This window comes from Melitaea cinxia, chromosome 1 (assembly GCF_905220565.1).
Source record: "Melitaea cinxia chromosome 1, ilMelCinx1.1, whole genome shotgun sequence".
In the NCBI taxonomy this organism is placed as follows: domain Eukaryota; kingdom Metazoa; phylum Arthropoda; class Insecta; order Lepidoptera; family Nymphalidae; genus Melitaea; species Melitaea cinxia.
Genome location: NC_059394.1, coordinates 11,139,331 through 11,164,474, shown reverse-complemented (window position 1 = coordinate 11,164,474; position 25,144 = coordinate 11,139,331). Strand labels below are relative to the sequence as shown.

General features: G+C 33.7%; 1 protein-coding gene across 1 annotated transcript in view; it reads left to right on the top strand.

Moving 5' to 3' along the window:
* Positions 1-4,860: 4,860 nt before the first annotated feature.
* The window catches only part of LOC123653645 (zinc finger protein 423-like), a 27,682-nt gene continuing 7,398 nt past the window's right edge, over positions 4,861-25,144 (top strand). The window contains exons 1-3 of the mRNA XM_045589644.1: positions 4,861-4,993; positions 5,389-5,472; positions 14,292-14,515. Of these exons, the coding sequence (XP_045445600.1) occupies positions 4,861-4,993; positions 5,389-5,472; positions 14,292-14,515 (441 nt within the window). The remainder of the gene's footprint in view (positions 4,994-5,388; positions 5,473-14,291; positions 14,516-25,144) is intronic.

The window sequence follows — 25,144 nt, the reverse complement described above, 5'->3', positions numbered from 1 at the left end:
AATGTTTTGCGTTCTAAAAAAACACATTGAAGATAATAAAGACTAATCCATTCTGTGGAATGATGCCTGTCTCTCTGATTTATTAGGACGTGAACAGACAGACGTACTCGCGCCCCAAGGAATCGAGTTTTTGACGACCACAAAAAATATTTTGGGTGATTGTTGACAAAGCAAATTCGTCAAGACTTAAGACACGTATTTTTGGATTCTTTTAATGATACCTTCAACACAAGTAAAATTTAAAAAAAAGTTATTTGGTCATCATTATATTTATATTTTTATAAATTTTATATGACTAAAATTTGTTAAGAGATATGTATGATATAGCGATTTTTAAAAATAAAATTCAATTTAATATATGTATTTATTTTTAAAAGATAATTTAAAAATATAAGAGTTAGTGCGAGTGCAATTTTGATCTAATGAATAAATTTCAGTTTTTGTGAATTTTTGCTAAATACGACTTTTATTTATACTATTTTCGCAGTCACAATTAGTATAGCTGTATTTTTTTTTCACAAATTATCTGAGATGAAAGGGTTCAGTGGACAAACAAAAGATCTGAAATATTAATAAGGCTCCAACTAAAAGGACCATGGCACCCAAATCAACAATCAATGGTATCTTGGTGTCAGAGTCTACGGACGTCTCATCAATTATGCACTTTGTTTATTTAGGGGAATCTGAGGTAACATTAACGAAATTGCGTACGACTTATAACAGTATTATCATAACCAAGCCTGCGTACACATTTCTATTATACTTATTAATGATAGTTTTTTTATTTGCTTGTAAGTAGTTATTTATAAGCAATGTTTTATTTTATCAGCTCTCCCATTCCATTAATTCCATTCCTGTTAAATTTTATCATCCTATTTCTTTCGTAAATTTATAACACCTACGTCGTAGAAATAACAAAGATACTCGTATGTGTTATACGCATGTCAAAAGATGTCAAAGCATAAATGATGTATAAAATTCTCTGCGTATTGATTTATCATTCGTCAATATATCAGATTATAAATTAATGAATTATGACGTAACATATCGTCCTATTTGTGGTTTTAAGCTTTATTTATTAACTAGCTATACCCGTGCGAATAATTTACACTAAATAAGTATAATAATTATCACTACAAAATTACAAAAAAAAAAGTATTTATACGGGAGTTGATTTGAAAATGAACAAAAAATTTATCGACCGTCAATCATGTTGACGTTGTTTCAAAATTAAAGCCACACATATATAATTTTGTATTTCTTAATTTTCAAAAAAAGAGCAATAACGAATTTTCAGTTGTTGTCGCCGGTAGAGCAAGTAATTATATCTATAAATGATAAAGAATTTATGTGGAATAATTGTGAGGCTTTTTCTAAAAATGGAGGCAAATAACATTAACCTTAGTGTATTCATATATATGATTTTATAAAGGTACTTCACGACTTTTTCACTACTAACTAATTTGTTTATGGTCAATTTGATACTGTCAGTGTTTATTGTGAATGTGTGTTCTAACTACAACATTTCTAGAATCACTAATTATGCTCGAAGAATTTTTGCAGGACGATTAAAACGTTATAGCACTGGCTTATTTAGATAATAAAGGATTATTGTTATAAGAACGGTTTAAAGGGTAAAGACAGCTGTCCCGTAACAGTCACTTTATATAAAGTGCGAAAGAAACAAGTGCAAAATGTAAAGCCGAACCCTCATCATTGCGGGTGGCTGTCGCAAACGAAGCTTTTTAGATAAGGAACAGATACTTTTTCATAATACTTTATTCAGAGCTCGAAGGTTCGGCTCTGTGGCAGACTAATCGCTCGTGTCAGGAGCGAGGTGCGGGACGCTTAAGTATTAATGTTTAACCCTTTTGTATCAAGTCGTTGCTGCGCCCGACAACTCCGTGTCAATCCCATTTTGGCTCGTAACGTCCTCTGAATATTTAATGTTCATTAATTTGTCAGTAACTGTACGCCATTTAGTTTGCTTTGCACGACATCGCGATTTAACCCACTCGTATGTCTTAGTTGTTGTGCCTGTAAACGATTCATAGGTTTACACCAACGACTTGTTAGTTTAATACCCAATAAACGTACAAACTACTAATTAACTAATTATTATTATGTATTGTTTAAATGATAAATAACCATTACTTCTAAAATGAAACTTTTATTCTTTCTTTTCTAAACTAAATTTTTTTTGTAGTATATCATTTATTGAAATTGACGACGTTTGGTACAATACAGCCGTGCACGTATTTTTTTTTTAAAGTTAACGTGAGTGGAATTTGTTTCAATTGAATAGATTCTATCTAAATAATTTGCGACGGATAATGCACCTAATAGTAATGGTACAAATTCACACTTAACTCACGTAAATTTTTCTTTCTACGTGGAGGTGTGGATCTCTAACATGGTTTTCCGACTTCAAATTAAATAGCTCTTATAAATCGTTAAATTTGAATTAATATTGATTATGTTTTTCAAAATAATATAATATATATTATTTCTGATACAAAATGTTCATGGGTTTCGTAACTAATAAACATTTAATGTTGATCCCGTCGATACAGTAAACTCTCCCCTAAAATTAACGAAATAAATGTTTGGAATCAACAATATATGTCCAAAATATTCAGATAGTGGCGTATTTTAGATTTTAAAAATGTAGAATAATGTCAGCAATACAGATATTTATTAAATGTAAATTAAGGAAAATATATCAACCTACTTAAATATACAACATATGACAACTGAACAAATGACTTAATTAAAAAAAAATACCGTTAAATCAGTTGATCTCAATGAATCATTCCAGATTATTCTGTCCATCCAGTCAGAGTCAGTAGGTAGGTATATTATATAAATATTTACGTCGCAAAAATGTAAAAGACATGTTGTATAAGTATATCTTAATCTGTACAAATCTATACTAATACTAGCTGACTCGGCAAACGTTGTCTTGTCGCTAAACGCTATTTAAAAGTAGGGGTTGGTGGTAGAAGGATAAAAATTTAGGGTTGTATGTATTTTTCAACGGCAAATCATAATAAAATAAATGATAAATAATTTATCTATAAATAAAAAAAATAGGGGTGGACTATCCTTAGCATTTAGGGGGATGAAAAATAGATGTTGTTCAATTCTCAGACCTACCGAATATGCACACAAAATTTCATGAGAATCGGTCAAGCCGTTTCAGAGGAGTTTAACTACAAACACCGCGACACGAGAATTTTATCTATTAGATTATTATATACCTAAACCTAAAAACTTGGTTTGTTTGTTTAAACGCGGTAATCTCATAAACTACTCGTTCGAATTCGAAAATTCCTCTGAGTTGGGTAACCCATTTAAAGAAGAAGGTTAGGTATGCTTTAAGAAGAAGGAAGGCTATTTCTTCCCTCAAATCAACGCGGTTGAAACCGCGGGGCACAGCTTGTTATGTATATTTTGTGTAGCCTATTTTCCCTTAGAGTAATATTTTTTAAATAATAAATAATTCAGATGTTGAAAATATTATTAAATAAGATAAAAATCGTTACAAAACTGTCTGTTTCTCTTAATAATATAAGTAGATTAACTTTTTTATAAATTTAGATTTAACCGCATGTTTGTTCCATCGACGTATTATGACAAATCACTTGGGTGCACTTTCATGCAGATATTTCTCAGAGTTTATCCTTAAAATTACAGGAGTTCGAGTTGTGTAATCCGGGTAATATATTCACAACTAAAAAGGTAGCCGCGAGCGGACCCATTAGACCCTGAGGACCGATCGTCGGACAACGGGGGGCACTGACTTATTGTTTTAAATTCATGTTTTATTCGCAAAAATTATTTTATTTTCATTGTTAGTATTACTAATAGAAAATAATTTGGTAATAAATAACGTATTATAAATTTAAAGAAATAAGGCTTGTCCATTTTCAACTTTTTATTGTAATAATTCCGCATTTTTTAAAATTTAAGTAGGTTGGCAAACAAGCGTACGGCTCACCTGATAGTAAGCGATAACCGTAGCTTATAGACGTCTGCAACACCAGAAGCATCACACATCCCCCCCTCCACCCCCCGCCCCCCCAGGAGCTCTGGTCACCAAACTCACCATCAGGAACACAACACTGCTTGAAAGCAGTATTATTTACCTGTGATCTTCTGTAAGGTCAAGGTAACTACCCCAGTCAGGCTGCTCCACATTTTGAGCAGGAAATTCCCTGCTGTGCCCTACCTCAGTTAAAAGAAATCTCTGTAAGTAATAAAATATCGTTTTTATTTGGTAGGTTTTAGAAAATGAAAAGCTTCAATTAAAAATAAAACTCCATCAGCAATCATTAATAGAACTGTCAAAAATCGTACGTAATAGTCCATTATGAAGAATTAAAAATATCTAGCTTTAGGCTTTATATCGACGAGTCTGCATGTAGCGCGGGGCGGCGAACGAGCGCCCATTGGTCGCGCCCACCCGCCGGTGGTGCGGGAAAATACTGCTCCGTTTTTCCTATTCTTCTAAATTTGAAAACCTTTTAGCGTCATCCCGCTGTCACTTCGATTATTCGATTTTATCACGGTGTTCTCATATATTTCACGTGTTTTAAAGAGCGTCAAACGTCGTGTGCGATTGATTACGCTGGGGATTTAATGTACCTTTCGATATGAAAATATTTTGTTATGGTTTCTACCAAAGATAAATGGGGTAGCTTTGATATGTGTGTATAATGTTCGATTTATTTCCAGATTTATATTCAAAGAAAGTTAAAACTTTACAAATAGTTACAAAATTAGTAGTTAAAATAGTTGCATATTAACAACGTCTTAACAGTGACTATTGTAAGACCAGTGTTAACAGTAAAGTAGTAAATGGTGGGTGCATTAAGGGGGGAGGCGGTAGGCGGGTCACAAGGCGGGGCGCAGGGTGCTGAGGTGCGCTCGGGCGCCTCGGACTCGCCCACCCGAGCTCGCAGTCACACCGCACTCGTCAGTCTCGTCGCGCGTTTGGTCACCGCAGTCGAGTCGTTACGATAATATCGAAATGAAGCATTCACTCACAACCCGTCCGTAGCACCACCTGACACGGGACATAAAGGTGCACACCTAAAGGATTGTCGCTAATTAACCCGTAGCAGCCACCCAAAATAATTGCCGTGAAGGAACCGTGACCGGGCCAGCGAGCGCCCCTTCAATTAGTGGCACCTGTCGTACACGCGCCGCGAATTAATTCGCACTCACAATAAATTCGTCAGTAAAAAACACCAAAATAAACTGGTATCGATGCACCTGCGTTAATCTTCGGTAGTCGTACTGCGGTAAATCGGTAATCGGCCGAACCATTAAATTAAAGCCCGCAAAACGGAAAAACTTTTAGCGCTATGATCATGTTATTTAAAGGTAACAGCAGCAGATTGGAGCATCTAATAGAGAAGATACAAGCAAATAAAGAAAACCACGACGTAACTTCAGAAGACTTAAAACGTGAGTTTTGTTTGGAATTTAACAAAATTGTTATTGTTTAGTTTGCAGAGGTATAAAAAAATAAATAAATAAATGTAGCCTAAGTTACTCCTTATAACATCATCTATCTGCTAGTGAATTCTGCGTCCCGTCGAAATTGGTCCATCCGTTTCAGAGATTAGCCGGAACAAACAGACAGACAGACAGACGGACAGACGGACAAAAATTGTAAAAAATGTTATTTTGATATATGTACCGCATATACATAAATACATATGAATTAAGTAAACAAACGGTTATTTTAATATGACAATCAGACTCCAATTTTATTTATTTGTATAGATATTTACGGCACATTTTTTTGGAATTTAATATTTAAATTAAGTATTAATTTTATATTCATGTTTTACAGCTTCAATATGTTTTATATGAAAATTAAGTAAAGACCGTGAGTTTTACATAAAGTACCTAATAACAATCTAATTATTCCAACATTTAGGTAGGCCTCAAGTATTTTTGTAATCCGATTTCTTATTTTTTTTTTTTAAGTTATTACCAATATCACCAACATACTTAGATAATACGTAATTTCTAAAAAATAAAAATATGAAGTAAACACTAATAATATTAGAAAAGTGTTATATAGATTGTTATTTTGATTAAAATAATAATTTTCTAGAAATATATTTTAATGGTACCTAATAAACATTTGAGCTATTTATTTATTAAAAATACATAGGTACATTTCTAGTATAAATACGATAAAATAATGAATTTGAAAAAATATTTTTCTATTCCTCTACTGAAACAGAGTTATGTTGTGATGAAACAGTCAGTCAATCAACCACTTTGAAACAGCATTTTCTAAGCAATGTAAAATACACTATATATTGTACAAACAATAGAAAACAATCCGTGGGTCATGAAAGTTTATGTGTTGTCGTTTTAAACTTTAGTAATAATTTGCCAAAATTCTAACAATGACTACTAAATAACGTATCACCTAATGGTATGCCTACTTGGTTGAAGTATGAAAATTTTGACAGACATTTTGTATAGATGGTTTGTAGTGAGAATTATTTTCGGCATTTATAATAGACTAGCTTTTGCTGCGGCTTCGCTCGCGCAGGAAACCTACCTAAGGAAGTACCTAAGGGTTAAGGCTTAGGCTGCTTACTCCCAATCATATACCTACAAAAATATCTACAATTGATCCTAGATGCGAATTATTTTTTCATTATTTTTCTTCTCATTATCTGTAACAGAGAAAGTTTACCGTTATAAAGTTATTAGCACAGGAAAATCAACTGAAAACAAACTTTTATCAAAAATTCGTTCAATTCATCACCACCTGACCGACACCATCACCGACTGAGTTTTCTTGGAATCTGAGTTGACTGAAATCCGGTTGCTGAGGCAAATTTCCTAGAAAAGGTAGAAAGGCGAAGCTAGAGTTATCGAATTTTGAGAAAAAATATGGTACAAATTGCAGAAAGTATACTCCAACACAAATAAAACACTAATTCAAATTAATGTTATAATGATGTATTTGAAGTTTGAAAAGTTATAATTACTTATTTTTTTATTGGAGTACACCTACGAAGGTTCGAATTGAATAGTCATGCCATAGTGGTGAAACGGGAGTTCAGAGTTTGTATTGGGAAACAATTTAATTAATTTTATGTCATTTCCGCCGTCTTAGAATTCGAAATAACTGCTGTTTTCGCAATCAACGTCCCAAAGAACATAAATAAAGACACCAATGTCGATTTTTAAGTTTATTTACCCCATTTCACCCCCCAGGGGACTGATTTTCGAAAAATCATGAAAGACGCATTTGCTTATTTATTTTTAGGAGTACTCCTACGAAGTTTCGAATCGAAATGTCTGTTTAATATTGTTTCGCTATACAAATTTTGAACCACCATTTTACCACTTTAGGGGTTGAATTTCGAAATATCATCCCTTATTCCTTGTATACATCATAAAGGAAAACTCTGTGCAAAATTTCAGCTTTTTAAGGGTTTGGGCTCGGCGTTGATGAGTGAGAGAGAATCTTTTTGACAGAACGAAGTCTGTCGGGTTCGCTAGTATATAAATAAAAAAAAATTAAATTAAACATTTAAAAAACCCCCAGACAAAAAGTAAAAAATAGTTAAAGAAACTCAATCGTAAAGTACCTAAGTATGTACGAGTATTAATAATTCTAAAAAAAAATACATCGCTTTGGGGGACCGCTCCTACTTATTTATTACCTACTATTTATTTTTTCATTAGTATCACATGCCTACCTAACTCTTTTACCCGAGCCTTATTATTTGGGCAGACGTCGTTGACGGTCGTATCCGAAACGCAATATTTTGAAGTAATTTTATAAGTTTTCTTTTCTTAATTTTATTTTTAAATTCATCTATGTTGCTTAGTTAAGGTAGGTTAGTTTAGACTATTTGTCATTGAATTGTTAGGTTTGGAGCGGGTTTTTTTAAATTTTAATTTAATTTTTATTTTATACTTTTTATAGGTACACTTATTATAATGTAAACTTTGTATCTTTAGCAGAATTATAAAGACTGATATGTAGTCATTGATACTTTCACTTGACAATTGTATGTCCATGTCCCAATTTTCTGACACCATAACCACAACATTTAAACAGCTTTTCACCAGTTTGCTCATCAAACGAAACTAAGAATACTCTCAATTAAAGCATTAATATGCTTTTTAGTGCTCTTCCATTTGATACAACATTAGGATAGATTCACAGGCATTCTGTTTTCCATCCCCACGTTTAGCCTCATTAACTTCAAACGGCTCAAACGATTTTTTTTTAATATTTTTCATTTATTTTTATTATTAATTTTGTAAAGTGCATATGATGCTATTTCATTTGATATTCGGGTAAATTTACTGATATTCGGATTTTCATGGATGGAAATCCGAAAAATACCCAATATCTGCAAATATAATGTATATTTGCAGATATTGTATTTATTATCAGATTTATTTTCCCCACTTTTACCCCCAGAGTTTTTTCAGGACTCAACCGATTTTCATTGAACACATTATTTTGTAATGTGCACGTGATGCGCTTACATTTGAGACCCCACTAAATTATATTTGCAGACATTCGGTTATTCTACCCCACTTTCACCCCCCACAACTTTTAAACGACTGAACCGATAACATATCTAACATATCTATCAAACATATCTAAAAACAGTAACTCACCTTTCATACAAAAAAAAACTAAATTAAAATCGCTTCATCCCTTCGCGAGCTACGGAGCCACAGACAGACAGACGGACAGACAGACACGTCAAACTTATAACATCCTCTTTTTGCCTCGGGGGTTGATAAAAGAAGATTACGCAAAGCAACACTTTTCACGTAAATGGTAGTCAAAATCTGATATTAAATTTATTTATTATTATTTATTAATAAGTGCAAAATTTAGTATCTTATTATAACTGTTTATAAGCATCCTTCTGTTAGGCAAATGGCTCTTCTCCGATTAAGATAGATCTTTAAGACGCGAGTGAATGGGTTACTTCTAAGTAAGCGTGCTTCAGCCTGTAATATCCCACTTCAGGGTATAAGCCTCTTTCTCTACGTAACAGAAGGTTCAGAACTTAACCTACCACGCTGCTCCGCTAAGGGTATGAGTCCGCTATGAGTGACGATCGCTATCAAATGACGAAAGTTTGGTCCGACGGGGCTCCTGGACTATGGCACACGCATCACTTACACAAGAGCGTTTGTGGACAGAGGATGTGTTTATTTGGCAAGCCAATAGAAAATCGCATAAAACTTACTTAACTTGAACTTACTTAATATGTAAACATTGCTTATTGTATGTGATTAGGGTGTCATTATTCAGGATTTTTTTTCTATTAAAACTTCATTCGTTGGCAAGACAGAATAACGTATGTCGGGTGAACTACTCATAAATAATAGGTAAAAAGCGAGGATGGTGTAAAAAGTAGTTATATTTATTTTGACGTTTAATTAATGCTAAAATTTCGTTTAAAATATACCGCAATTACAAATTATTCACTAATTAAGTACTTCGTGTCACACACCTATGACTGAGATAGGATCAAAACTTCCCCTTATATTTTTGATTTAGTATTCATGTACAATATCACCCTTTGGGCCTACTTTTAATTGTTAAGGTAGTACATAATGTACATACATTTTCGTTATTTTTACGTGACACCAATATCTACCTACATTAGATGCTACAACGAATTGGTATTTTTAAAATAAAAATTCTGAATAACTTATGTGTGCTATGAGTAAATATGTAATATTACGATGTTGATTTAAAGGCTTTTTTCTTTTTAGCTACAAAAATTCAATTTAAGTAATTATTTTATTATTTATTTCTAGTTTTAATTATGAATTACTTCCTTAAAGTGCTTATTATTTTTTAACTTACGAATTTATAATATTTTTAACTATGTTAAAAATATTAAAAAGTTTTGGTACTTTCTTTATAACTTTTCGTAATTTAAATCAAATCCTAAACAAATTCTTGACAAAAATTATAGCCTATAACTGCTTATCAGTAACAAAACAATTTCCACATTTATTAAATAATTTGGAATAGCATAGAAATTAAAGTATTTTGGGGTTCTGGGGAGTCGGAATTGAGGAGGAGATTTTACCTTACCTTAGAGGTTACGATAAACATTTTTTATTGATTTCAATCACAAGATTAAGCGAGTAACATTATTACAGATACCACATCGCTAACAGCCGTCGAATCGTCCTTCAATTATGACGGTTTTAAATCAGAAACTTAATTAACATATTCGATGTAATTAAATCGAGTCGATACTCTCATTAGTTACATAATGTTGTCAATCTTTTAAACGGCTTTTAATTTCTTGTCTCTTCTAGTCAAGATCTTAACCTTGATGGCATTTAAGAACAAAGAATATTTTAAAAAAGTAAGCTTTAAAAAAACTATCTAAAAAAATGTTACGAGTAAATGCTTCGTTGTTAATATTTAGGTTCTATATGATTTTTAGCTACAGATACTAATTTCATTCAATGCAAACCATCCAAAATGTTTATTAATTTAAACATTTATGGAATAAATAAATAAAAAAACGCTTAAAAGAAAAAAGAAGGCAACAGGTAGGTATGACTACCAATAAATTACAGATCCGTAATATCGAGAACTGAAAATGACCAACACCAGATGTAATAGTATTATATAATATGTTATGTATGAAATCATATAAAAAAATATTCAAGTTTCCGAACAACTCTGTACAAAAATTTCTAGTTTCCAATATTCTAATGCTGAACACCTAAAGTTAACAACAATGTTGCGATAGTACTTTCTGACGAACTAATAATTTTGTCAGTTTTAATGTCTGTAACGTTTGGTGATTGTCGTTGATTGGCGAGGCGCCGGCCGAGGTGTCTCAGACGCCGCAATTAGGAAATGAGCTTCCGCCGCCCACCGCCACGGCGCCGATCGCCCCTGAATTGCCGCAATCGCAGCTAATTACGTGCGTCCTATCGCCGACGTAACACCTACTTCTTGATCCTGCGAGCAAACGTTATTAGTCCGTCATTGTCAGAAAGTTAAATTGACTCAGCATTTATCTTTTAAAAACTAAGATAATACAAGCATATCCCTATGTATGTAGTATGTATGTAGTATAATAAACTTGAAATATCTGAAGATTTGGTAGATAAAACTGTATGACTTTAAATTAGCCTTTTGCGCAACGTATTCTATTATTTGAATAATAAAGCTAAGTAAAAAGGATATTTTTTTTCTATCTTTTTTCAGTCACAGGAGCAACCAAGTAGATTTTTATACTCTTTTTATTTTAGTAAACTGTTTATTGAGGAAGAAATAGATGGTTGAGAATAAAACCTTGCATTAGGAATATACGGACACAACGGAACGGTATACTATAATTATATAATTGTTTGTTTACAAATGTGCTGTGTGGCTACGGCACCAAAGAATATGTATAGCCACCCCCTCTCTTCCCGTGGGCGTCGTAAGAGGCGACTAAGGGATAACAAGGTTCCACTACCACCTTGGAACTTAAGAAGCCGACTGATGGCGGGATAACCATCCAACTGCTGGCTTTCAAACACACAGGCCGAAGACGGGCAGCAGCGTCTTCGCGTGCATTTTTGGCGCGAACTTGTAGAAGCCTATGTCCAGCAGTGGACTGCAATAGGCTGGAATGATTGTTTACAAATAAAAACCGACTTTAAAAGTGCGTCAGCAGACGTGACTCAAAAACTGCGCGTCAGATCTCGCTCAAATTAAACAGGACCACATGACAAGCAGCAAACAGCCTTAAGTTAGGAGATTATATACATATATATATATATTTACAATTCGGAACCTTCTTTTCATTCGTCTATTTTGATTAAATATTTATAAATACTCATTTTTAATTGTTTCAGTTCTAAAAGTATTCATAATATCTAATTTTTTTATTAATTACATATTACATGTACACGTATATTTTATAGTTTTCGAGACATTCTTTTCACATACTTTCAAATATGATATATATTTATTATAAAATGTTTTTTTTTTCCATAAAAAAATTCAAACCATTACAGCAATAAAGCTGATTTAGGAAGATATAAATCTCTCGTAAGGGCGAGAGAAAACAAATGCGTCTTTCTTGATGGAAAGCTTACTTTTTTACCCATTAACTTTCTGTCTTGCGTCTGAGTCTCTGAAGGGAAAGGTCTTGAGTGAAACTAATAGTTTTTACTTATTTAATGAACTATAACAAGCACAATATCCTCAAATTTGAAGATAAATGAGTTCAATAGACGTTGGGTTGGTATGTGTCATACTTTTAATTAAATTAAAAGAATCATTTATTTTTTAGAACCATACCAGGATGTACGGGGACATTGCAGTTGGTTATAGATGGTTGGATGGATGGTTGGATATGCATTATTTATGACCGGGTACTGTGCAATTGTTATATAGACAAACATTTAAAAACGTTTTTCATTTATTATGCAAATAAAAAAAAATAACTATAAAGACTTGAAAAAACGAAGTAAATTTTTTTGTATGTATAATGTTGTATTTTAATTTCATTTCTTTATTATTTAGTATTTATGTGTTTTCCTATACATTTTTTTTTATAATTTAAACATTTTAGAATTTGAGTTGTTTTTGTTCGCAAAAATTGTCGTAAAAAAAGTCTGGTAGTTTCATATATATCTGGGCGGTTAATCTTTATCTTCTATACATCTATACATACAAACAAATAAATAAAATTGAAGTGTCTGTCTGCGATTTCAAAATAATTGTGTTTTTTGAAGGGCATATAATTATTTACACGATATTAACCTCTGATCCTTCCTACACGGGGAAAAAGGCCTATATCCAGCAGTGGGATATTACAGGCTGAAGCGTAAAATACATCTAGATACTAATATTATAAAGCCGAAACGTTTTGTTTGTTTAAATGGTTTAAACTTACTAATCTTAGGAAATATGGGTTCGAATCGAAGAATTATTTTTGTGTCCCATAGCCTATTTATTGAGGACGGCTATAGGCTATTTTTCCTCCAATTAACGCCGGTGAAACAGCGGGGAGCTGCTAGTTAGAAACTATAAATTTCAAAATAGATCTGTTTTCTTTCTCTATTCCTTCATTGCTTGTTTTCCGGCATTAGTCATCATTTGCGTTGATGGCAATGATACCCATCAGTGTGGCCCATTCAATTTGTTTATATTTCATGGTACTTCGAGGTGCAGCGAGATATATTAGCCCTTAACATCGAAATATGGAGCCTTACTGAATCAACAGGGGCCTTTGAAATTATGCGCATTGTTTCCGTGTATTCGCAATTTATAGTCGCATATCATGATGTAGTTATTATTTTGATATTTTTAATTATCATATGCCTACAATGTTAAGAATCGACTTCGTTCGCGTGGAATTTAACAAAGAAGTTATTGTTCAATTCGCAGAGTTATAAAATAAATAAATTTCTAAAATAAAAGCCTAAGCTACTCCTTACTACATCAGCTATCTGCCAGTGAAAGTCCTGTCAAAATCGGTCCAGTCGTTTCAGAGATTAGCCGAAACAAACAGACAAAAAAGACACAAAAATTATAAAAATGGTATTTTGGTATATATCCCGTGCATACATCTATATGAATTTAGTAATAATTGTGTTTGCTCGTAAACGAAAAAAAAACCAACTTCAATTACATCGACAAGTAATACTTACTACGTAGTTAGACGAAAAAATTGTCAAGTAAATATGCGTTATCAAAGATAACTCAAAAAGTTGTAATCAGATCTCGATGACATTTAAATGTGACCAAATGATAAACATCAGCTTTCGATTAAATTAAAAATCATCAAGATCGGTACACCCAGTAAAAAGTTATGCGGTATTATATACAACGTAGGTCTACGAAAAAATTGTCAAATTAAAAGGCATTATTAGATATAACTCGAAAAGTAGTTGTTAGATCTCAAATAAATTTAAATGGGACTAAATGACACGCACCACCTTTCGATTACAATTTTTTTTTATCGAAATCTGTCCACCCAGTAGAAGTTCGGAAGTAATATACATAAAAAAAAACAATGCGCTTAAAAAAAAATATATATATATATATATATTATTTTAAAATATAAAAGCCATTTTTTTTATTTAGTTAAAAAAGCTGCAAATATCGAACAAATATTCGCTGCACTTGCGATTTTTAATAATGTCTTTCTAACTTTTATGCGATATTAATGCTTAATAGGTAAGCAAACAGATTTCATTTCGAGTAGCAAGTCTCGTGAAATAATTTTGTTTTTCGTTCGTAGAGGCACTGGGCAGCGTGGGTAGTACGGCGGGGAGCTCGTGGCCGTCGTCGACGCCGGAGCCGTCTCCGTCGCCGGCCTCCACGCCCACGTCGGCGGACGCTGTAGACGCCGACAACGACGCAGACCCACCGTTCACTCTTGGCGCTACTGAGCACACACCTTATAAATGCCAGTTCTGCGAAAAAGCATTCCCTAGGCTATCATACCTCAAGAAACATGAACAGGTTAGTTTCGTACAAATGTAAATTAATTCTTGATGGCTTTTTTATCATGCAGCAGTAATTTAAATAAGGACCAGCTAGTTGTGATCACAGCATTCTAGAGATTTAACGATCAACGGATTTGAGTCATAACGAACATGTTTATTACCATAAACGAGCTTGTGTACCGCAAGTATACAAACAATGACATTGTTATGACATTATGAACGTATTCATGTATACAGTAATTACGTTTCCAGTTCAATTTCACCACGCCGGTCTAAGCTTCATTAGCAAGTAGATACCCGAAATGGACCATTTGCGGACAGAGTGCGTATTGAGATATGCATCTCGGTAGCCTTGCACTCTACAACGCTATGGTCTGCAGTGACATGCCCATTACGCCGCGTGTACATCTAGACTCCTTTGTGTCGCGCCGATCTCGCCGCGTTACGATACCTTCACGTGACACTGGCCGAGACAGATTCGGCTGCGATAGGGCAAATAGAAATGTCACTTTGCATAACCTATGTCGCATTCCACCTACATTAAGTGAAACTCAGATTCAAATCTCTTCGGTTTAAGTGTAAATATTAATTGATTACATATTTTTGCAATTGGCCAGTACAATCGTAAGGGGATTTCATTAGATTATCGGTATGCAACTGCCATCATTGCTGCGTTTTAGAGATATCGATCCGTTCGTTGATTGGTGTTGTGCCGACAAATGTATCGTGAAGATCGCGTTGCGCTCGCGCCGCGACATGCCGGTGACGGCCGGAAATAGGCTCCCGATAAGAAGTCCTTAGACTAGCGCGCCACTCTTTTATCATTGCACCGCTTGAGAAAGGTAATAATGATTATAAAAATAAGTCAACTGTACGCGCAGAAACGCTAGATATCAGTTTAAAGTGATTACGTTCATAAAAGGATAGCTCAGATATTAGGAACATTACAAATAGTAATGAGATACCTATGTATTTTGTATATAAATACTTTTCTATACTACACTTAGTGATTTAGAAACATTAATCTTTATATTTTAGATTATGTGTTAGAATAAAATAAAATAATTCGTATGTGTCCTTACGAATCATTTTATTTTATTCAGAGTACGACTATCTTTAACTGAGTATACTATGCTTCTGTATTACATACATCTGATAAAAAAATATTTAAGTTACAACTTAATAATTTTTCAACGTGTAAATGATTACTATCGCCGACATGCCTAACAAGTGACACCATCAGTTTAAACTCCATAATATTATTTGCTCAGCATAAATTATAAGAAAAATTGTTACTAACACTATATGGGCTAGTCCCGAAATAAATATATTATTATAATAAATTGTATACAATTCATAGAAGTTATATAGTTTGCGCTGATATAGCTATTATTTTTCGGGTGGTCGTACTAACGGCCGCTGACATTCCTCGATCTGACCCGGCGTTGCGGGTGACTGTACATCGCCGATGACATCGCAGTTATTGTAGCTGGGAAAGTCACTCGGTAGCCGTCCACTGCCCATTTAAAAGCTTTATTGGCTATCGCGCTCGCCTTAAACTACTTACGACTAGTTTTAAATGTCTTTTGGTGCGCATTACGCGGAAATTCGACAGTACCGGGTCGCATTACGACGGACGCTCTCACGTTGTTTTAGCTGATGGTGAATAATAATAAAGACATCGTTATTTGCGTGTCTTTTCGCTATAAGCGGGACGGTGGAGTCATGGAGAGAGCCACGAGGCGCATGCAAGACCCGCTACGCACCCAGGGGCCGGCCCCCGTAGAGCGCAACGCTCGCTTTACTCATGTGATTTTTGCACGAAGAATTAAGTAATAAAATCTCTGCCTATTTATTTATTTATACTTTATTGTATACCACAACTGCATGATACACATTGCACAAAGTTTAAGATAGTTACAGACTGTGTAGTAGTACAATGGGCGGACTTACGGTATACAATTAAGGTGACTTCTCAAAAAATTAGATACTCAGATTTGTATTTTCATTTATTGATAACTATAGTTATATACGATATTTATATGAATGCATTGATGTAATATTTTTGAATAAGTACCGTGAAATGCCGAACAATTAAGTTTTTTATATCGACATTACGTAAGTTAGCGGAATCAAATTTCGTACATTTTACCCTATTTGTTTTTTTGAAAACATTATAATATATAATTATGCGTGAGTGATATTATTATAAATAACTTTTATTTTAATAGCGTTTTTGTTAACTTAATAGAAATAATAAAGGTATTAATATGTAAATGAAATACTTTTGTTAAACAATATGATAAGATTAAATTAAATTATCAGTTTTAGAAATTTTAATAAAATTACTAAGTTAGGGTGATGGCTAAAATTAATGCGAGTTGTAAAAATATGTATATGTGCGTGCACGCTGGTTCAGAGTCTTATATTATGACATATTCGTATAACATAATTATGTCTTACTGTTAACGAACAAACCTTTTAACATTTCTTGCAGTTTTTAGAATTTAGCTTGTATTGCTCGTCGAATTTATGATTTCCAAATGATAACAAATTGACACAACGGTGTAACGAAAACGTGAGATTAAATGAAACAAAATGTCACAGTACAACATTCAGCAGAAAAATTACAAATATAAATTTTGATTGCAAAATTAATAAAGTTCTATTCAAAAAAAAAGAGAAACAAACAAAAGATTTAGCAATGATTTGAATGATAGATTTGATTCAAAAATGAACATTACCGTGCATATTAACGATGTCATAAGTAAGTATTTAATTACACTTGATTTGTGTAATTAATTACTTTATGTAACTTATTGGTAAGAAGTAAATTAGAATACTGTTCTGTTGTGTGGAATCAATTTTATCAAACTCATAGACAGATTAGAGAGAGTACAGTAAATCTTTGATAAGTTTTTAAATTACAAGTACAATAATCAAAATAGCTTTAATAAAAAATATGGTGATTTGTTAAAATTAAATAGAAGGGGTGTACTTGAAAGTCGTTGAAACATGATAAACTAATGTTTTCTGCATAAACTATTTTTAGAATATATATTATTTATAGAATACTAGCTGACCCCGCAAACGTTTCTTTGCCAAATATGTTATTAACCCGCTTAATCCCCCCCCCCCCCCCTATAACTTAGGGGTATGAGAAATAGATGTTGGCCGATTCTCAGACCTACCCGATATGCCCACAAAATTTTATTAAAATCGGTCAAGCCGTTTCGGAGGAGTTCAATGTTTAACACCATGACACGAGAATTTTATATATTAGAAAGAATATTTATGCATGTATTCAGCCTGTAACAAGTATTTATGATAACAACCGGCACCGATAGCTTAACGTGCTCTCCGAGGCACGGTGGGGAGACCCACAAGGGCAGACATCACAACCAGAAAGAAATATTTGTACAAATTTAGTGATAATAGCTCTTTAAATAGGGTCTAAAATACGTATAATAATGTTTATATATAAAGAGGTGAATATTAATTTATTTAATAACAACAGCGTACAAAAAATAAATAAAAAATGTTATGATAAATTAAATAAATAGATAATATAGTATTTTTAAATAAATTTGTTAATTAATGATTTAATGATTATTTTTTAAATTTAATTATATGATTTAATGATTTATTTTTTAAATTTTATTTTCTTTCCTTATTTTATTACTATTTCTTTATAGAATAACTAGCTGTGCCCGCGGCTTCGCCCGCGTTGAAATCAGTGTGACACAAAGTTTTTCCGGCAAACTTCCAGTGAAACTCTCATCATAATCGGCTTAGCCGTTCCATAAGCCTTCCTCTTGAAGCCCTCTCTCCATTGATGAAACCGCATGAAAATCCGTTCCGTAGATTTTGAGGGAATCGATCACATACACTTTTGGGGACTTTGTTTTATAACTACATATACACTAACTGTTGCCCGCGACTACGTGCGCGTGAAGCGCTTGTCGCGTTTAACAAAATGGTTCGTTGAATTCGTCAGAATTGTGGTATGAAATAATGTAGTAATAATGTAGTATTGTAGTGTAAATATGTTTAACTATACTGCATGCAATTCAGTTTTTAATATGGTTCTACGTAACCATATGTCACAGAATAGCGTAACGCACGCTCCTCCGTGACTCCGTGAAGACAGGGGTAAATAAAAAGTATTCTAGTAACGTAAAGGTTGGATATTGTAAAAAATATATTTTTTTGTACTACTTATAAGTGATCAATATAAATGTTTCTTGAACACATAGGGTTGCAACGCGGTTATTTTGCTTTAAACCGATCCTGCTGTATAAGTTTCATACAAACTATCAACCCCAATTAAACCCCCTTAGCGGTGGAATATCGCAAAATTCGTTCTTAGCGGACGTATATTAATTATAATCTACCTCCCTGCCAAATTTCATCTTTGTCCATCCTGGATGAATGGACCATCCAGCAGTTTTTGAGTTCTCGTGATGAGTGAGTCAGTGATCTTTCTCTTTTATATATATAGATTACAATGCATTATTTGAACACCTTCTCACGATATATAGAGCATACATTTTAAATTTCAAGTCTCTTACTTCAAAAACATTGGACTTTTATATAAACTCCCAAGCCCCGTTTTACCCTTTTAAGGATCGAGTTTCGTAAAATTAGTTCTTAGCAGATGTCTACGCCTTATAAGAAACCTACCTGACAAATTTTAAGTTTATAACTGTTATAGTTTCGGAGATTTCGTGATGAGTGAGTCAACCTACCATCCCCCGTTTTAACCCCAAAAAGGAGTTGATTTCTAAAGATACTTTATTTGGATACCTTTTTACTATCTATACATACATTTTAAATTTCAAATCTCTTACTTCAAAAACATAGGACTTTCATACAAAGTTCCAACCCCCGTTTTACCCCTTTAAGGGTCGAGTTACGTTAAATCAGTTCTTAGCATATGACTACGCTTTATATGGAACTTACCTGCCAAATGTCAAATTTGTAGCTGTTATAGTTTCGGAGATTTCGTGATGAGTGGGTCAACGTAACATCCCCCGTTTTAACCCCAAAAGGGAGTTGATTTCTAAGAAACATTATTTGGGCACCTTTTCATCATCTACAGAGCATACATTTTAAATTTCAAGTCTCTTACTTCAAAAACATGGGACTTTCATACAAACTTCCAACCCCCGTTTTACCCCCTTAGGGGTCGAGTTTCGTCAAATCCATTCTTAGCAATAGATTAAGCCCTATAAGGAGCCTACCTGCTAAATTTCAAGTTTGTAAGCATTATAGTTTCGGAGATTTCGTGATTAGTGAGTCAACGTAACATCCCCCGTTTTAACCCCAAAAGGGAGTTGATTTCTAAAGATACATTATTTGGATACCTTGTTACCATCTATAGATCATACATTTTAAATTTCAAGTCTCTAACGTCAAAACCATGGGACTCTCATACAAACTTCCAACCCCCTTAGGGGTTGAGTTTCGTAAAATCCGTTCTTAGCGGATGTCTACTTCCTATAAGGAGCCTACCTGCCAAATTTCAAGTTTGTAGGTGTTATAGTTTCGCAGATTTCGTGATGAATGACCTTTCGCGTTTATATATACTAGCTGTGCCCGCGGCTTCGCCCGCGTTGAAATCAGTGTGTCTCAAAGTTTTCCCGGCAAACTTTCATCAAAATCGGCTTAGCCGTTCCGTAAACCTCCGTAACCCGTAAACCGTAAACCTCTTGTAGCTATTATCATCTCTCCATTGGTGAAACCGCATGAAAATCCGTTCAGTAGATTTTGAGGGAATCGATCACATACACTTTTGGGGACTTTGTTTTTTAATACGCTAACTGTTGCCCGCGACTACGTCCGCGTGGCTATGAAGATATGCATTCAAGATGTTTAACACAAATTATTATTTTTATTTCAGTCACTTGAAATGCTTATCACACTGAGTAACTTTTTAAAAGGCACAATTTAGTATAATTTAATAGTTATTTTTATAAAACCTCTCTATACATCACATTTTTAGTTTTATTTTCAGGCTGCAGTATAAATAACCTACCAGGCGAACTTATAGCTGCTGTATATGTTTCATACAAACTATCAACCCCAATTAAACCCTCTTAGCGGTGGAATATCGCAAAATCCGTTCTTAGCGGACGTCTACTAACTGTAATCTACCTCCCTGCTAAATTTCATCTTTGTCCATTTTGGATGGATGGACCATCCAACGGTTTTTGAATTTTCGTGATGAGTGAGTCATTGACCTTTCTCTTTTATATATATATTTCGACGCATTATTTGGACATCTTCTTACCATCTATAGAGGATACACACATTTTAAATTTCAAGTCTCTTACTTCAAAAACATAGGATTTTCATACAAATTTCCAACCCCCGTTTTATTCCCTTAGGGGTCGAGTTTCGTAAAATTTGTTCTTAGCAGATGTTTACGCTCTATAAGGAACCTACCTATCAAATATCAAATTTGTAGCTGTTATAGTTTCGGGGATTTCGTGATGAATGAGTCAATGTACCATCCCCCGTTTTAACCCCGAAAGGGAGTTGATTTCTAAAGATACATTGTTTAGAGACCTCCTCACCATCTATGGAGCATACATTTTAAATTTCGAGTCTCTTACTTCAAAATCATAGTACGTTTATACAAACTTGCAACCCCCATTTCACCCCTTAGGGGTCGAGTTTCGTAAAATTCGTTCTTAGCGGATGTCTACGATCTATAAGGAGCCTACCTGCTAAATTTCAAGTTTGTAAGTGTTATAGTTTTGGAGATTTCGTGATCAATGAGTCAACCTACGAACCCCCGTTTTAACCCCAAAAAGGAGTTGATTTCTAAATATACATTATTTGGACACCTCCTCACCATCTATAGAGCATACACTTTAAATTTCAAGTCTCTTACTTCAAAAACATAGGACTTTCGTAGAAACTTCCAACCCCTGTTTTATCCCCTCCCCCCGAGTTTCATAAAATTTGTTCTTAGCGGATGTTTACGATCTATAAGGAACCTACCTATCAAATATCAAATTTGTAGCTGTTATAGTTTCGGAGATGTCGTGATGAATGAGTCAATGTACCATCCCCCGTTTTAACCCCGAAAGGGAGTTGATTTCTAAAGGTACATTGTTTAGAGACCTCCTCACCATCTATGGAGCACACATTTTAAATTTCAAGTCGTTTACTTCAAAAACATAGGACTTTCATACAAAGTTCCAACCCCCGTTTTACCCCTCTAGGGGTCGAATTTCGTAAAACCCGTTCTTAGCGAATGTTTACGCCCTATAAGGAGTGTATCTGCCAAATTTCAAGTTTTTAGATGTTATAGTTTCGGAGATTTCGTGGTGAGTGAGTAAACCTACCATCCCCCGTTTTAACCCCAAAAGGGAGTTGATTTCTGAAGATAGATTATTTGGACACCTTCTCATTATCTATAAGGCATACATTTTAAATTTCAAGTCTCTTACTTCAAAATCATGGGACTTTCATACAAACTTCCGACCCCCGTTTTATCCCCTTAGGGGTTGAATTTCGTAAATTCCGTTCTTAGCGGATGTTCACACTCTATAAGGAGCCTTCCTGCCAAATTTCAAGTTTGTAGGTGTTATAGTTTTGGAGATTTCGTGATAAGTGAGTCAACCTACCATCCCCCGTTTTAACCCCAAAAGGGAGTTGATTTCTAAAGATATATTATTTGAACACCTTCTCATCATCTATAGAGCATACATTTTAAATTTCAAGTCTCGTACTTTAAAATCACAGGACGTTCATACAAACTTGCAACCCCCATTTCACCCCCTTAGGGCTCGAGTTTCGTAAAATCCGTTCTTAGCGGATGCCTACGTCTTATAAGGAGCCTACCTGCTAAATTTCAAGTTTGTAGGTGTTATAGTTTCGGAGATTTCGTGATGAATGACCTTTCGCGTTTATATATATTATTATTATTATATATTATATATTATATTATATTATTATAGATTAGAATACTTTATTTTTCTTATTTAATTTTCTTTTATATGTGACGTATTTTTTTTTCTTTACTTTTTTTATAATACAGATATGTTGAGATAGCCTTTAACTGTAATGTATAATGAAAATAAATTTATCGTTAATTTTTACTATCAATAAATGTGTTTGCTCGAAACAAAAAAAAACCTACTTCAATCGATAGTTCAATAGATAGATCACATGATAAGTATTAATTTTAGATAAAGTAAGAAACATCATAATCTGTAAACCCAGTGAAAAGTTATGCGGTATTATATAACGTAGGTTGACGAAAAAATAGTTAAGTAAATATGCATGATTAGATATTTAACTCGAAAAGTACTTATCAGATCTCAATTAAATTTAAACAAGACCATATGACAAGCAACACCTTTCGATTAAAAAAAAATCATCCAAATCGGCCCACCCAGTCAAAAGTTTTGATGTAACATACATTGAAAAAAAAAACAGAATCCTGTTAAGAACATCCTCCTTTTTTGGAATTCGGTTAAAAAAGATGTACGTTGTTCCAATTAAATAACATACAATAAATAGCAACCAATTTAATAAGTATTAGAATTAATCGCATGTAAGACACTTCTATATAAGTGGATTAATGAAGCATAGTTGAACTCGAAACAACTAAATTGCAGCGTAAAGACATCTTCCTATACATTCCTATATATAAGATGATGATGATATTACGTGTAGGAGAAGGGTCGAAGCTTAATCCATCACGCTGCTCCACTGCGTATTGGTAATCTATAAAATATCTATTAATATCTATGTCATATACAACCAGGCGTCTGTTTCTACGGTAAGCAACTTAATGCTTGTGTTATAGGTAACCAAGACCACCATGGGTAGACTGGTAGAGATCTCTTATAGAGATAAGTTCGCCCTTGCCTGTTGCCTTTGCAGAAATTATTTGTAATTATGTTTTTTTTTTGAAGTGCAATACAGAATATATATATAACAGTCGGCTGATATAGCTACATTTTTTTCGATTAATACACATACATAATAATTATAAGTAAATACATATATCACAACCAGATTCGAGACGGGATTCGAACCCACAACCCCCGGTGCAGAAACCAGACAGTCAGTCAGTCAGCTCAGCCTATTGCAGTCCACTGCTGGACATAGGCCTCTCCAAGTTCGCGCCAGATATTCCGGTTTTCCGCAATCCTCATCCAGCCTACACCGGCAATATTATGAATACCTAACGATCAGAGTCAATGATACCATCGGAACCGACGGCTTAATGTGCCTCCGGGGCCTCGTGGGGTGAACCACAAGGACAGACACCTGGACCGGTTACAAATATTTGTACAAACACATTACTTACTCCATTTCAAGATTCATGAATCTACCCCGGTAACGGCCGGTGTTTACGCACAAGAAAATTAACACAGAAGAATTAATAACCAACCACTCTATATCTAATTCGTATTGGTAAATAAAGTATGATGAGTAGCAAAATTATATTCCGAATTTTTAACCTATGTGCAGAATTTTAATTTTATATTATACAGTGATATACGATCTCAAAATCTACAGATAATAATCATCATACATTAATGATTTAGTTTAAACATTTTTTGTGCTTCCACTTCGTGTGCTGATGCACTATAGCGAGGCGCTAACAAATTGATATAGGGCGCTAATACTTTGAGCTATCCACGCTATGATAATTGAGGGAGCACGAGAATACAAACCCTTGCCTCGACAAATACCACATTTCTCGCTAAAGACCTCATCGATATATTTTACTTTCGCGTCGAAAACCCGAAGTATCGTTTCGTGCTCACTTTTCTTGAATAGAAAATATATATTTTTTTACATTTGAGGTGCTGTCAAAAGTGTTTATTTAGCATAATAGTACATTATAATCAGCGAGGTGGTCAAATAGTAAAAGCGTGAAGTGACTGTCAGTTTTGGAGTGTAGCATAGGATTACTCGTTTGCTTAAATTTACGGGACGGGAAAGGCTGATGGTTTTCATTATTTAACTGCCAACGAAGCTTCATTAGCATTTTCATAATAAACTTATGAATAATCTTTAGAACGTATGACGTGGCCATCTATGCACAGGCCAGTCTATGTATCTTTTTACGAATAGTGACATAAACTAGTTTTACATTAACATTACACTAAAGTCACCTTGGTAATATTTCGATATCATATATTATTTCCTACTAACTGACCCTACGCATGATGTCCTGTTTAAGCTATGAATGTTCTTTGAAAAACCTTCTACAAATTGTTAGAAAACTTTTAAAGAGTATGATGTTACGCGTCAAAACGAGCAGACATAAGAGTTACTTTGTTAGTGTCTTTCCTTTTTCCCTCCCTGCTATGATAATTTCTTTCGATTCTTGATTTTAAGCAAGTCCTTTTTTCGTTAGGCCGATCTAATCATTGAAACTCAAATTGAACATGATAGTAAAGTATAGTCTTTTAAAGTTATAAGATTTCTAAAAACTTTGTAATATTATCTAAGATTTTATTTTTTGTGTTACCCACATTAGTAATATTATTTTACAGCTATGTATATATAATAATAAAACCCCGAAACTAATATTTTATTAAAGGGGTAATTAAATTACAATTATGTTTAAAAAATGGTACGTTTGGTATACTAATATTAAAAAAGGGGTAAA